This window comes from Nannobrachium achirus, assembly GCF_963921795.1.
Source record: "Nannobrachium achirus genome assembly, chromosome: 5".
In the NCBI taxonomy this organism is placed as follows: Eukaryota; Metazoa; Chordata; class Actinopteri; order Myctophiformes; family Myctophidae; genus Nannobrachium; species Nannobrachium achirus.
The window spans coordinates 54486273-54499353 of NC_137814.1; the positions used below are offsets into that span (position 1 = coordinate 54486273).

General features: G+C 41.7%; 1 protein-coding gene across 1 annotated transcript; it reads left to right on the plus strand.

The window, feature by feature from the left end:
* Nucleotides 1-394: 394 nt before the first annotated feature.
* Nucleotides 395-7164, plus strand: LOC308285391 (uncharacterized protein). The gene is made up of 7 exons (XM_080726126.1): nucleotides 395-859; nucleotides 2675-3279; nucleotides 3474-3650; nucleotides 3769-3909; nucleotides 4076-4133; nucleotides 4408-4561; nucleotides 5702-7164. Exons 1-7 carry the CDS (start codon nucleotides 658-660, stop codon nucleotides 5847-5849), a joined length of 1485 nt encoding a protein of 494 aa, XP_080582252.1. The 5' UTR covers nucleotides 395-657; the 3' UTR covers nucleotides 5850-7164.
* The last annotated feature ends 5917 nt before the right edge of the window (nucleotides 7165-13081 follow it).

The window sequence follows — 13081 nt, forward strand, 5'->3', positions numbered from 1 at the left end:
AATGAGGCAAGAGTTATTCCCAGGAGTTCAACTCAGGCCAAAACACCACTATCTGCTTCACTATGCAGACTTGACTTTACAATTTGGCCCACTCATCCATACTTGGACTATGCGCTTTGAATCAAAACATTCTTATTTTAAGAGGTGCATTAGGGCAAGTAAAAACTTTATAAATGTAACCAAGTCTCTGGCCGATCGACACCAGTTGTTTCAAGCTTATCTGTCCTCTGGCACTTTGTTTAAGCCTGAGGTTCATGTGTCAGACTCCACACGATTTTATCCAGACCTCTATGACCAGAGCATAAGGATAGTGGTTGAACAATTCGATCTGAACCCGAGTAACTCAGTTGTAACCGAAAAGGTAGAGGTTAAAGGCACTAGATATGCGAATGACATGCTTGTCCTCCTGAGATACACCAAAGGAGAACTACAATTAGGACAAATAGCAAGCCTTTTTGTAAAAGATGAAACTACTGTCCTACTTTTACTCCGGGGGAAAACCGCCAGCTGGGTACCTGAGCTTGGACTCTATGAAGTTCATGCAAATGTTTCTGACCTGTTCAGCTGCCATAATCTCAACACACTCGATGACTCTTTTCCACTTTCTGCTTACCAGAGAGGTGCAAGGCGGCTTATTGCACTAAAACACACACCGAGATGGAGCCTGTGAAAGACCTTGTTACAAAAGCCATGCCATCGCTCAGTAGCGATCAGATTGATACACTCATGGCTAGACTGGAGGAATTAGGAGTTCTATGTGTGGATGACCTGCCCCTTGTGGACGCTGTGGAGATTAAAGACACTCTGCCACTCATTCAGTGCAAAAGATTCGTCAGAGCTATCCAGGCATTACAAGCAGGTGAGATATTTTCCTCCCCCCCCCCCCCCCCCCCCACACACACACACACAACACAATACTGAAGGATGGAAGACACCGACTAAAACAACTATTATGTGCATAACTCTTGAGTGTACAAATGACACCAAATGGACAATTGTGGGTCCATTTGGTTACTAACTCCCTGAGGGTCCTGGCAGACAGCAAACAACCCTGGGCAATGTATAAATATAATTGATTTTGTGATATGAAACTAGATCATGTTTGGTTTATTATAAAATGGCTTAACTGTTTTATCCTATTTTATTTTGGTGGGGAAATTGAGAAAATGGCAAATCTACAAGCTCACCTTGTGGCATTGTGTCACATTCTTTGGAGAATTTCATAAATATTTAAAAGAACACTGAAGTTACCATCTAAATGGTATATCATCCCCAAACATTAATATTGTACATTTGATAAAAAAAAAACAAAAAAACATATTCAACGTAACTTGCCCAGTCCTACTATGGCCAATATTGTTATACTGTACATTAAAGTTTGTCTTTTGGAAATTAATGCACTGTTCCCCCAGGATCGGTTTGGCCCAGGATTGGTCCAAATGAACCATTTCTTCTCTGCCAACTCTGAGTTTAATACTTATGGATTAATTTGTACAATTCTAGTTCACTAAATCATGGTCTAACTTTCTGAAACTCCTAAAATGTATTCAAAAATGACAATAACTAATGAATAAAATGTTGCTATATACTGTACCCTACAGTGGGTTCTCATCCTAAACAGGTCCATTTGTATGCCTGGGGGCCCAAACCGTACATGAGGACCAGTCACCAGTGTATTATAGGGAAATACCAGACCAAAACACATATGGCATGAATCTGCATGTATGTAATAATGCCCCAAAATACCTGATAGAGCAGATTTGTTTCATAATGCAGTTATAATGGGAGTCAAGGATCCTTAAGTTAGTGCGGTTATTTTCGGACCTCCAAACTCAATATATTTTTCATGAATTGTTCATTCTTAGTGTCCAGATACTGACACGTGCAGTTTGTCACTTTTGTGCTGCCGTTCATACAAATCTGGCCTGTATTTTGACCAGGGATAGAGGTCTACACAGCCTAGATCTGTATGAACAGAACCACAAAAGTGATACAAGTAAACATGTGAGAGTATCTGGACACTAAGAATGAACAATTCATAAAAAATAAATTGAGTTTGGAGGTATGAAAATACGTACACGTACACATGAGGACTCACGAGACTAGTGGAGACCTAAAAGTACACATGAGGAGTCATACAGGTGAAAAGCCCTTTACTTGTACTGTTTGTGGTAAAGGCTTTAGAAAAAGTGGAGATCTAAAAGTACACATGAAGACTCATACAGGGGAAAAAACATTTACTTGTATAGATTGCGGTAAAGGCTTTATTCGAAGTACTTACCTAAAAGCACATATGAAGTGTCATACAGGGATTGAATCCCTGTATGACGATGTTTGATTATTATTTTTCTATTTTCAAATTTATAAATTCAAAAGATTCATTGGAAATCTAATCAGGTTGCATTACAGCAAGCCTGTGGAGAGAAAAGAAATGTGTTGATTTGTCGACTAGCCTAAGGATCCTTGACTCCCATTATAACTGCATTTTAGCTGTGGGCAGGGGTCAGAATAATGGAATACGGGGCAACTATGAAACGAATCAACTGCATCAGGTGTTTCGAGACATTATTACAGTGAGATTCAGGCCATATGTGTTTTGGTTAGGTATTTCCCTTTAATTTAATTGGTAAAATTGTTGATGTGGTTAATTTATGGAGATATATGTCATTCATAGATTCACAAGCTCCACCGCAGTTCACAAGCCCTGGCCTCTCCTCTACATCTCAGCAACAGAGTTTTCATCTGCCCCCAACACCACCCGAGACAGCCGACTCCCCGTCCCAGGAGACATACTCTGTACCATGGCACAAACTTTCCTCAAAAGTCATGGATGAGTTGCGTGCTAAGAAGTACATAAAGGGGAAAGACAGACGAGAGATGGTCCGCATCATCACTGAAGATTACCTCCATAAACACCCTGGAAGGCCTGGTCGACAAAAGCTGAGGGACCTTGCCAGTATGATTGTAGGACAATATCCTGCCTCCTTCAAGCTGACAGAGCCGTTTGGAAACAAACCGTTTGCAAACAATGGTTCGGAAACACTCTTTCGACAGTTGGAACACAGAGTTGAAAATGTGAAGAGGACACAAAGCTCACAGCCGAGACGAGCAGAGGGTGAAGGTCCAGAGGGTGAAGGTCCGACACAGAAAAAGCCCAGAAACTCAGATCGGTATGGATGTGTGGAGTGGGATTCTGTCTTTGATGGGACTGTGTCCAGAGAAGACCTGCTGTCTAAACGAGATGAATTGAAACTTGCCTTCCAAACCCATGATCTTCAGGTGGGTCTGCAACCATTATTATCTTGTGTTGTTTTATGAATTACTTTTTGAGTGAGTAATGTGGAAGTAATTATTTTACAATGGGACATGCTGTGGACTTGCCGATTGGCTATTCAATGTATTTTTTGTTTTTGATTTCTCGCTCAAAATGTATTATCTCTATTGAAATTCTAACTGTTGCCTCATATCTTTAGGAGTCATCTGTTCGAAAATTGATGACTGAAACATATCCAATCCAGCGTGAAAGCATCAACAATGGGACCGATGTACGTGCCCTGAAGGACCAGTGGCCATTCCTGTTTGACGCGTCTCACCTGTTGGATCATGCATCTAAACTCTTTGGCTTTTCTGTTCAAAACCAGCTGGCACAGGTGTGTTTTACTGTTGTTATTGCTATGCAGCTGCATTGTCTGTAGGAAGCCAAATCAAAATAAGTTATAGTCTTATATAACTGTACACAATAAAAGTAACACCTTGAACCTTGAACAGGAACTTTCCAAAAAGGAAAAGGGCATCAATGACTTCCTGAACTCCAAAGGGATGAAGATGGGTGACGGTCCGATACAGCTCATCTGTGGCATCGCCAAGTACTTCAAGGACGACTCTGATCTACTTTTCGCCAAGAATGAGGTAAATTCTATGGCAACTGTACTCTTAATTTATCTGCTATGCGAGTCAACGGGATCGCTTTGTCCATATTATTTTACAGTCTATGGTTAAATCTTACTTTGAGTTTGTTTTCATTTGAAATGTCAAATGATCAATTATTGTCTTTTGTTTTATTTTTCCAAAACAGATCTCCGCAGATGCTGAAGAAGACGGAGTCCCATTGACCCCATGCGTCCTTGTCAGAGGTTTGTAGTTAATCATTTTTGCCATCCCAACAAACTTGAAGATATGTTTTTTTGTCAATTTGTCAGTTTGTTTTGCGTAAAATATAGGAGCATGCTCTGTTTTTGTAAATGGTGCTGAGAATGGTGATTATGAGGGCCTAAATCCTTACACATAAGCCTAATTGTTTGTAAAAATAAAGTATATTTTGCTAGTCAACATGACCTGTGTATGCATGACATATTTGACACGTTTTATTTTTTTAATCATTATATTATTTTTTGTTATGTGTTTAAGGTGACCAGAGATTCATGATTGCTGTTGATCGGGAAGTTGTCAACGACCACGTCACCTCCCCCATTGTGGCCCTGAGCTACGTCTTCTCCATGTTTTATGTCTGCAATGTCTGCTACCCAGAGAAGCTGGCTCTTACCCTGGAATTTATGCAAAGGTAAGGCACTCATTGTTTGGAAATGTATAAGCTGGATTTGGAGACTTAGGGCTTCCCACCAGACAACACTTGTGTACGGCGTCGGCATCCTGTCTTCTTTAGGTTAATATCACATTGGCATTCTACAATCAAGCTCGAGCCTAATATTGCTCACTCACAGGGATCTTTGTTGTTTTTCAACCCAAGGGCCCCTTAGCAGAGAGAGAGAGATGAGGTCCACATGCTTCTTAGTTTTAGTCACATATTAGAAATTTCTATCGTTTTTAGTTTTAGTCATCTAATTTTTGTCATGAAAAAAGAGGTGTTAAGTGGTAATTTTGATTTTTGCATGCCAAAGACTCTGAAAGAGAGAACTGCTTCACGCAGCAAAGCCAGCAACACTCCAGGTTATTAAAAAATGTCTTTTTGGTGCAAGGCTCAATGGTACATATTGAAGGAGGAAACATAGCCGCACTCAGGAATATATATTCCTGAGTGCGGCTATGTTTCCTCCTTCAATGCATGCCAAAGACTCACAATGAAATGTATCTCCCCACCTCAAAATATGTTGTTCCACGGACACTGAATGTCTCAGTTGCTCCACTCAATGTCAGTCCATGTTGAAATGGGCTGTTAAATCTTTTGATGTGGCAATGCCAAGTGTGTTTCTGTACCCTTCTGAGTCCAGTGCATGTACAGTATATCCTTGCACACAAGATGAGAGTGCATGGGTTATGCTGACATGTGTTGGTGATAAGCAAACTTTTCTCATCCTTGAAAACATGTCTGTTATATGATACAGTGTATGTACATCTGTGTACATCTGTGCACTGTGCATGCATGTCTTGAAAAGGCAATGGCTAGTGATATGTTGACACTGGCACCAGCACCACTTAACTACAGCAATGTTGGCTACTAAACAGATGGTCAATTAGAATCAAGTAGTTCTTTAGCTTACAGAATACAGCTGTAGTAGTTTGCAACATTAGCTGTACACTGAGGGGAATAGTGAAGAAAACAAATGCATGCTATTTTGCATTGCTCCACTCCTGTAGAGCCACACTACAAATAGTATCTCAACTTGGTCTGCATGTCACTGCTTAGTTCAGTTCCATTCATGTAGTTGCATGTATTGCTAAAACATATTTTTTTTCCCCCTAGAGTTTTCTTTGGGATCAATCCTGATCGAGGCTCCAAGGCTGAATTGAAGGGGAAGAAACGGTGCGGCAGTTTTGCGAAGGTGTCCAAGCTGGTGAGTCAGCTGAAGGAATTTGAATGCAAGCAGAAGGAATCTGAGTGGGCCATCTGAGCTTTTTTCAAAGCTCAGAACAGAACTTTGGACTGAATCTAACACACACACACACACACACACACACACACACACACACACACACACACACACACACACACACACACACACACACACACACACACACACACACCACACACACACACACTCTTTTTGTAAGAAGGCTAAACCAAAATATGGGGTTTGGGAGTACAAATATTGTTTTACAGTATTATAAATATGCTATTTTACTGCGTGATAGCCTGTCCTCTATATTGAGAGCTGTACTTGAACCCCTAAAGCACACCCAACACTTGAGTGGGTGGAGAGGGTGATCTTCTGCTGGGTGATTATTTTGTGAATATGTCTTAAACAAACCAATGTGTGTCCCCATGTTCATAGGAGGGGACTTTTTTGTCACTCTTTTTGTAAGAAGGCTAAACCAAAATATGGGGTTTGGGAGTACAAATATTGTTTTACAGTATTATAAATATGCTATTTTACTGCGTGATAGCCTGTCCTCTATATTGAGAGCTGTACTTGAACCCCTAAAGCACACCCCACACTTGAGTGGGTGGAGAGGGTGATCTTCTGCTGGGTGATTATTTTGTGAATATGTCTTAAACAAACCAATGTGTGTCCCCATGTTCATAGGAGGGGACTTTTTTGTCACTCTTTTTGTAAGAAGGCTAAACCAAAATATGGGGTTTGGGAGTACAAATATTGTTTTACAGTATTATAAATATGCTATTTTACTGCGTGATAGCCTGTCCTCTATATTGAGAGCTGTACTTGAACCCCTAAAGCACACCCCACACTTGAGTGGGTGGAGAGGGTGATCATTTTGTGAATATGTCTTAAACAAACCAATGTGTGTCCCCATGTTCATAGGAGGGGACTTTTTTGTCACTGCATGCTTACAGATTGCACTTGGATGGGTGGAAAGTGTGAAATTGTTCTTAGGCAGGGTGATTTTGTGAATGTCTTAAATCAATTTGTGTCCCCATGTTCATGGGAGGGGACTTAGCGATATTTGTCACTGCATCAAATGGATCCATTTTATTATTTTTTATTTTAACTTTTTATTTTGCTGCAGGTTCTGAACAACACACAACCTATTCACTGTTAAGTTATGTCCTCTTGTTGTTGTTGTAAACTTTTTGTTTTGAGTGTGTGAGAGGAAGAGATTGAAAATTTGATTGATTGACAGATTGGGCTGTTTTTGTTGAAACGTCTTAAACCAATTTGCAAGAGACGGGTAGCACAGGGGTCTTATTCTTTTTATTTTTTATTTTTTTGAAAAGTTGATCTAATAATTGTGATGCTGTATTGTTTTATGAAGGTTCTAAAACTGTTAGTTGTTTGCACACTGCAATTAATGTAAAAGTCAATGCACTTTACTTGTATAACTTAAAAATAAAACATTGTTCTGTTCCTATATTTGTGCTTTATTCAGATTCATGGATGGTAGAGAATGGCATAGAGAACTGTACACAATTAAACATTTTAGGATGTGTCCGTAAATGGTACAGAAGAAGTGAGGTAAATCTACGGAAATACCTGTTTTAAGGTTTACGGAAGTGCTCGTGGAAAAACGGAAAAATTGCTGCAAAAGTACGGAATTATCCAATTTAGGATTGACGGACGTGTCCGTAAATGGTACAGAAGAAGTGAGGTAAATCTACGGAAATGCTCGTGGAAAAACGGAAAAATTGCTGCAAAAGTACGGAATTATTCAATTTAGGATTGACGGACGTGTCCGTAAATGGAACAGAAAAAGTTAAGTAAATCTACGGAAATATCCGTTATAAGGTTCACGGAAGTGCCCGTAGAATAACGGTGAAAAGTGCTGGTAATTTATTACCAGCACTTTTTCCGTTTTTTAACGGAATTTTTTTTAAGAGTGTAGTTCAGTGTGGTATCAAGGACCGAAAATAGCAGACCTCCAAGCTTCCACCAAAAGGCCCTGTGAGCTTCCACCAAAAGGTCCTTTTAGAAATGTCAGCCCCTGCCTCTCTAACATTCTCTGCACGTCCCTGCCCGGGGTTGATTCCCGCCGGGCGCTGGGGGACGCAGTGGGTGTGTTTTCTCCTCCGCATTATCGGTGCCCATATACAGTAGGTAGGGTTGGTGAAAGAGCCATTCTGTGTTGAGTTTACATGTTCTCATGTTCTCCCCGTGTCCCCTATAGGGTAGGTATGGTACCCTCACAAAAAACATGCAGTAATCCTGGTCTCTATACTGCCTCCCCCTGGTCAGCCAGGGCGCCTGATGGAGGGGAAAGGGACTGGTTGGAATAACGTGTTCCTTCCACGTGCTGCTGTACGTCCTACTGGGGAAACACCCCCCTGTCAGGTGATAAGAATCTTGACTTGCTCGCTCCTCATGCATTGAAGGAAGCATGAGCTCAGTTCGGGGCGCTCCCCACTGTGCCAGGTTGGCAGAGGGAGAGCAGCGCACAGGACTACAGCTTAGGCTATTGGCACAGAGTGAAAAATGGGTTGCAAAACCGTGGGATCATTTTTCTTGGAAAAAATAAAAACATGTTGGGAAGTGTGGCTTGTGACAATGGGTCCAATGTTTAGTTAAGGGACCGCAGTGCGAACCCCTCCCTCCCTCTCTGATCAGCTAACACAGGGAATCTGTCAGAACCTTCCATAAAAAATAAAAGAAATACGGGACAATGCTCCACACGTCCTAGAGCAGGGTTCCCCAATTAGTTTTCCCCAAGGGCCGAATCATGTCTAGGGTAGCAAGACGAGGGCCACTTGCAGGGGGCGACGGTGGCGTTCCCACTACTCCAGCGACAGTTCAGATATCGTCGTTGTCGGGTGAAAATCTTGTATGTCCAAAACCGTTTGTTTTGCATTTATCATTTTAAAAATGATTTAAACTAGTGAAAACAGCCGATCTACAAGCCGCGAGGCGTTGTGTGCTTGTTGATCTGGTGTTTTCACTACTTTTGTGCAACGGCCTTGTATGATGAAGCAGGGCTTTGCTTTGCGAAAGAACATACAAATTTGGAGATACAAGATTTCCACCCGACAACGACGATATACTAGTGTTGTTGCTGCTCTTATACCACCATTTTTACTGGGGTTGGTGGGGGCCAGACAGTAGCCCCCCGCGGGCCGCAAATGGCCCGCGGAGCGCCTATTGGGGAACCCTGTCCTATAGACTCTTCTCCCTTCTGGCCCCCAAACTGTGGAACAAACTTCCCAGCGCAATTAGAACCCAATTCGCCTCTTCGGACAGACTCCACCTAAAGGTCTTGGCAGACCAGGTCCGATTGAAAAAAAAATACAATTAACCCATTTAGGCCTAGGATTATTGAATGCTTTAACCAGTGAAAAATAGCAGATATACAAGCTCACAGCGAGCTTGTAGATTTGCTATTTTTGAAAAAGTCGTGAAAATGAAGTGCAAATCTTTGAATATACGTATTTTCAAAGTGAACGTTTGAAACTCAATTTTTGCCTCTGGGTGGTCCCTGGAACTAGATATTTTGAGATGGGGGTCCGTGGCCAAATTCATATCAGTTTGGGGTCCTTCACATGAAAAGGTTTGAGAACCACTGACATAGTATAGTCTCTCAAGAACAGACTACTGAGCTCCAGTTAAGTGAAAAGGACCTTTTCTTTGACGATGGCTGGCCATATTTGCTGACGCCCTCATTTATCAACGTGGTGCAGATCAAAATTTGGGTGTACACCGAAATTTAGGGAAGTCTCGACATTTATCATTTCAACTTGACTTTGACGTTGGCGTAGGGTAGGATCAAATCTCACGTCAAGTCCAGAGGTGGTGTAGGATTCATCCTACACCACTTTGTTCCATTGTAGACGTGCGGAGCAGCATTGTGTAACTATTTGACAGGCAATGGACACATGTATCCACTCGAAAATGTATATCCAACACAATAATAAATAATCCTGTGAAAATATAACATTTTATAAAAGTATATTATAGCCAGCTACATCATGGACATGCACGCCGATTTTATTTCCAAGTTACAATGACAAGCAATCAAAATCTAGCAACATGGAAGCAATCTACTGTTAAGTGCTTTAACAGTCTATATTTTAAGATTGCAGACCTGGCTCAGAACAAGCACATTATAGAGCATTTTCGGGACCAGCGTGGCGCCGCTGTGATCTACCGTGAGGCGTGAGCCTCCAATTTATACAGTGACGCGAGTCCTTTTAAATATGGATAAAACCCGAAGCTCCAAACCTGGCTGTGCCCAGCCCCACGCACGCACGCTGCGGATGATTTATTTGGGGGTCCACGGCCCACCTGGGAGAAGACCAGCCCGCGCAGGAACGGTACATGATCACTAGTTCAAGCACTCAAAAGTGCATTGCGCTTGTCACCGAAATTGGGTTAAATTAATATCCAAAACGTAACCGTGGGGTCTCTCAATTTATACAGTAGATACTGTACACTATGCTGGAGTTAATGATGAAACCCGACGTGGCGAGCCTTGAGATCATGGCCATGGGGAATATGATTGCTTGTAACCAAATGAACGCGCTCTGTCTGTGCACGCACGGCACGGGTAGGCAATGGTTTAAATTAATATCCAAAAGTATTCATGGCAGTGACCAGTGACTTGTGTCATTCATGTCGGCTGCGGTGCTATAGCCTCCTTGTCAAAGATTGTACCGTTGGTTAATCCCACGTTTCCACTGTCAAAGACTGCTGTGTAAACCAAAATGCTGCTGTTCCAAGTAGCCTAGTTGCGTGTGTAGGTGTGTGCGTGCGTGCGTGCATGTGTGCGTGGTCTGTGTGGGACGCGGACATGGCTTTTCTTTGGTTGTTAGGTCGTATTCGGGTTGTTCTGGTCGTAAAATGGGGGCGTTTCGAGAATAATTAAGGGCGTGTTATTTAAATTTCAGCCTGCGCATTTATCAACGCTGGGATCAAATGTACGCCAGGTGTGTCTGTTTAGGAAGCATTGATAAATGCCGTGCACACGTTGCCCTACGCAAAATTTGGTGAAAAAAATAGACCATTTTTTACACTCCATTGATAAATGAGGGGTTTTTAAAACAATCTTAGAAGGATTCAAAAGACACTTATTGAATCGGGTCAAAATTCAAATTTTCACGATTTTTCAAAAATAGCAGATCTACAAGCTCGCAGCGCGGCACTCGGTGCCGCGCTGTGAGCTTGTATATCTGCTATTTTTCAATAGTTAAAGCATAAAATAATGATAACCCGTTCTGATTAATGAACACATGGTGTCTCTATAACCTCATGCACACCGGGCCGGACCCTATCTGCAAAGGCCTTCAGCCCATAGCACTTGACCTATAGCCTTAACGACCATGCAGTCTCAGGCAACGGTTAAAATACAATTTTATTTAGACTACTGCTAGGTTCTTGGTTTACCTATGATCCTAAGATTACCCCGGCAAGCCCTAAGAGCTGAGGCATTCGATTTTGTGTAACACTGTAGAAACTGTGCAAGCTTGTTGTGAGCTTGTAGATCTGCTATATTTAAAATCTTGTACTTTTACCTTTGGTGCTTAACATGCATTTTGATGCCAATTCTTTCATACTTTTAATCGAGTACACTTTGAATTCCAGACTTTTACTTTACAGATCAGCATTAATTTCTACATTGCAATATTGATACTTTTACTTTAGTCAACTTTTTCTTGAAAAACGGATGCTAAAATAAAATTTATGTTTCGAAAATATTTTATAAAAAAAAAAAAAGCTTCATATATGCATTTCTATTCAAAAATGAAGAAAAAAAAGCGTAAAATAATGATACAATAATCATTTTGGCCATTGTCAGACCGACACTTTGTTTACATTCTAGTCTATAGACTAGGATGTAAACAAAGTTTCGGCCCTACAATGAAAAAGTTGACTATAGCTCCTTTAAGTAAAAAGAATTGAATACTTTTTCCACCGCTGACGGGAAGTAAAAAAAAAAAGCCTGGGGTGGGAAGTGGTTCTTGCTCGTTTCTTCTTGGTTATAATTACCCTGGAACAGAGAGAGCCCAGAATCCACTCACCAAAAGTACACAGCACATGTGTTAACATGACCTGAGAAAATCAATTCCCATATACTCAGCAGTAGCAACTCATTTCCTTTTGGCACTTGAGACGTGCATTTCCTTCAATCTGACACAGCAGGTGCAGTGTTCTTGCACTGCAGAAGGTCCCTTAAATGCTGCAATCAAATGGCCTCACGTGTGTTTTAATGACGCACGGCGTCGCCTAAAAGCACAGCGCTAGTAGACATCGTAGTGTGAATACCAGAAACGTCAACGGAATAATATTCCAACGTGACACATCGCCTCACGTTTTTTTTCTTTTTTCGGTTGGAAGACCAGTCATGTTCAGAGAGTTCAAGGTTAATTTATGTAGATGAGCAGGAAAACCGAGGCTGTCACTGCAGAAATGTTAGAGTCGACAGATGATTCAACCACATGAATCCTACGGCGCAGGGTTTCTCAAAGTGCGTGCCATGGCGCCATAGGCTATTCTAGCCTCTTCTAGCAGGGGTGCAAGACTGGGTTCCTCAGGCGCGCACACAAACATTTTCGGATTTTGTATGGTTTATCCTGTTGTTTTAACAGGTTTCTAAGGTTTATTTTTTACCTAATTGCAACACAATATAGACTATTTACTTATTTTTGCAACAACTTGTGTGTAAAATACACTTAAGAGAGAGGGCTTTAGGAGCAGTTTACCACCAAATTTGCCACCAGAGCTAAATAACAGACACTTTTTTGCTCCGTGGAAATTCGTTGCTTGTGGTAGCTTGCAATGACTTTATGAGGTTGTTCACACCCCTGGCGGCCAGGGGGTGCAAGTGCACCCATAGACACCCCTTACAATCGCCTGTGCATGGCTCCCTAGCCTAATAAAGCAATAAGCCACAAGAGGCGAGTGGTTACTGGGGTAGTATACACCGGCTGAAAGGCGTTGGGAAACACGAGGCGCCAGCCGAGTGTTTCCGACCCTCTCAGCCGGTGTATACTACCCCGGTAACCACAAGCCTCGCGTGGCTTATTGCTTTTCTAAAATGGTCACAATATGGCAACATGAAAATCATAGCATTCCATTATTTAAAGAAAAAAGTACACTTCTCCGCCACCAGGAAGAGACATTTCCTTGTTTACCAGCCACATCCCAGGAACGGGACTTACGGAAGCCAGTGTGTGTTTATAAAGTCACGTCATTTTTTTTGCCAAAAAATAGGGAAACAACACTTATGTGTTAGATCAGTCTCA